Source organism: Parus major, unplaced genomic scaffold, assembly GCF_001522545.3.
Source record: "Parus major isolate Abel unplaced genomic scaffold, Parus_major1.1 Scaffold435, whole genome shotgun sequence".
NCBI classification, from domain to species: Eukaryota; Metazoa; Chordata; class Aves; order Passeriformes; family Paridae; genus Parus; species Parus major.
Genome location: NW_015379340.1, coordinates 41327 through 43750, shown reverse-complemented (window position 1 = coordinate 43750; position 2424 = coordinate 41327). Strand labels below are relative to the sequence as shown.

At 57.9% G+C, this 2424-nt stretch overlaps 1 protein-coding gene across 1 annotated transcript in view; it reads right to left on the bottom strand.

Moving 5' to 3' along the window:
* TRIM35 (tripartite motif containing 35) overlaps nucleotides 1-2424 on the bottom strand; it is an 8363-nt gene that overhangs the window by 2161 nt on the left and 3778 nt on the right. Inside the window, exons 3-6 of the mRNA XM_015616435.3 lie at nucleotides 1865-1960; nucleotides 870-1100; nucleotides 731-753; nucleotides 309-430 (exon numbers count right to left, since the gene is read on the bottom strand). Coding sequence (XP_015471921.1) covers nucleotides 309-430; nucleotides 731-753; nucleotides 870-1100; nucleotides 1865-1960 — 472 coding nt within the window. The remainder of the gene's footprint in view (nucleotides 1-308; nucleotides 431-730; nucleotides 754-869; nucleotides 1101-1864; nucleotides 1961-2424) is intronic.

Sequence of the window (2424 nt, the reverse complement as noted above, 5' to 3'; positions counted from 1 at the left end):
TCATCCATCCATCCATCCATCCATCATTCCATGGATCCATCCAGCCCTCCATCCGTCCATGGATCCATGGATTCCACCCCTATCCATGGATTCCTCCCTAACCCACACCACCCCTGGCAAACACCGGCCATTCCCAGGTTTCCCTCCCGTGTCCAAAGCCCCAACCCCCGATCCAGGCCCATCCCAGCTCCACATTCCCCATTTTCCCAGACCCCCAAAACCACCCTTTTTTAGGGAAGAACCCATCTCCGTTTCTCCCATCTTCCCACCCTTGGGAATTCCCGCTCCGGCCGTTCCCGGCTCCTCACCCACAGTGATGGTGGCCAACATCTTCTTCCACACTTTGTACTGGAGCGATCCCAGGTACTTGGCCACGTCCAGGAGCATTCCCGAGGGAACGGCTTCCGGCTCCTCGGCCGTGCAGGCGATCCTAGGGATTGACCGTGGGGAAACTGTCGGGATGAGGCTCCCGAATCCAGCGGGAGATTCCCGACACCGTCCTCCCTCGATTCCCGCAAAATCTGGGATTTGATGATTCCCACAAACCCGGAAACTCCGCTTCCCACGGAGCACCCGGGGGAACATCCAGCACCTCCCGGACTCGGAGGGGACGCTGGAATTTTCTTGGAGCTGGGATGACATTCCAGCCAGCCAGGAGAGCCCATCCAGCCCTCGGGAAGTGCTCAGCCATTCCCAGATTCCCACGGATATTCCCGGGATTGGGACCTACCTCCGCTTACGGTTCTTGTGGGTCTGGAAAAGAAAAGACACCAAGAATCAGATCCCGGCTGCCAGAATTCCGACCGCTGACGGATCAGGCGGGGGAGGCAGGGATCCGGGTCCGGAGCGGAATTCCTGGTGGGAATTACCTTCAGGAATGTGTAGTCGTCTTCCTTGAGGTCGGTCTGGATCTGCCCGGCCTCCTTGAGCAGGGCCTGGCTCTCCTCCAGCAGCTGCTCCATCTTTCCCTGGATCAGATCCTGCTTCCGCCGCGTCTCCTCCCGGAGCTGCGCCAGCAGCGCCTGCTCCTCATCCCGCAGGAATTTGTGCAGCTTCTCGAATTCCCACTTCACCTGCCGCTCCAGCCGCGCCGATTCCGCCTGGGAATGGCGGCACCTCGCTCCAGCTGGGAATGCTGGAACTTCCCCACCACATCCCTGGAGCGCCCAAATTCCCCGGGGTCCCCGTCAGGGCAGCTCCGGAGGTTCCTTGGGATCACTGGGGGATTCCCAAATTCCTGTCCCTGCTTCCCAAATCCCCACAGCTCGCCTTTCCTGGGATGGGATCAGATCAGGACTTCACTCTCAGGACTGGGATCAATCCCAACTCTGCAGATCCAAAATTTCCTGGACTTCCCCTTTCCACAGCTCAGCAATTCCCTGGGATCACTGGGATCAACTCTGCTCTTCCCAAATTCCCGTCCCAGCTTCCTAAATCCCCACCACTCTCCTTTCCCGGGATGGGATCAGGGCTCTGCCCGAGTGCACGTGCGGGATTAGGATTAGGATTGGGATTGGGATCAATCCCAGCTCTGGAGATCCCAAATTCCCCTGGACTCCCCTTTCCCACAGCTCAGCAATTCCCTGGGATCACTGGTATCTCTGGGATCTTCCCAAACTCCCGTCCCCACTTCCCAAATCCCCACCGCTCTCCTTTCCTGGGATGGGATCAGGGCTTCCCTCTCAGGATTAGGATCAATCCCATCTCTGGAGATCCCAAATTCCCCTGGACTCCCCCTTCCCAGAGCTCAGCAATTCCCCGAGATCACTGGGATCTTCCCAAATTCCCATCCCCACTTCCCGAATCCCCACCGCTCTCCTTTCCCGGGATGGGGATCACTCCCAGCTCCGGGCGGGTCACGCACCTCATTGTGCCGGGAGATGGATTCGTAGGAGCGGCGCACGCTCCCGAAATCCTTGGCTTTATCCCGCAGGGAAGATTCCATGTTCGCCAGCTTGGCCTGCGGGGAGGAGACGCCCTCAGGATTCCCCCATTCCCGGGATTTTCCCGTGCGGATGAACACCCCCGGAGCCGGATCCCGGCTCCATCCAACCCTTCCCCTTGGGCAGCCGGGATCCGAGCTGGGAGAGGAGCTTTGCTCCATAGGGAATCCTCCTCCTCCCTGTGGTTTTTTGGGATATCCCATCCCTGCCTGTTCCTGGTGCCGTGGGGAGCCTTGTTCCCATTCCCATTTTCCCATTCCCATTCCTATTCCCATTTTCCCATTCCCATTCCCATTCCATTTCCCATTTTCCCATTCCCATTTTTTCCCATTCCCATTCCTATTTTCCCATTCCTATTCCCATTCCCATTTTCCCATTCCCAGCCCCACTCCTGATCCTTTTCCTGATTCCCATTCCCGATCCTATTCCCATTCCCATTCTCCCATTCCCATTTTCATTCCCAATCCCTTTCCCATTTTCC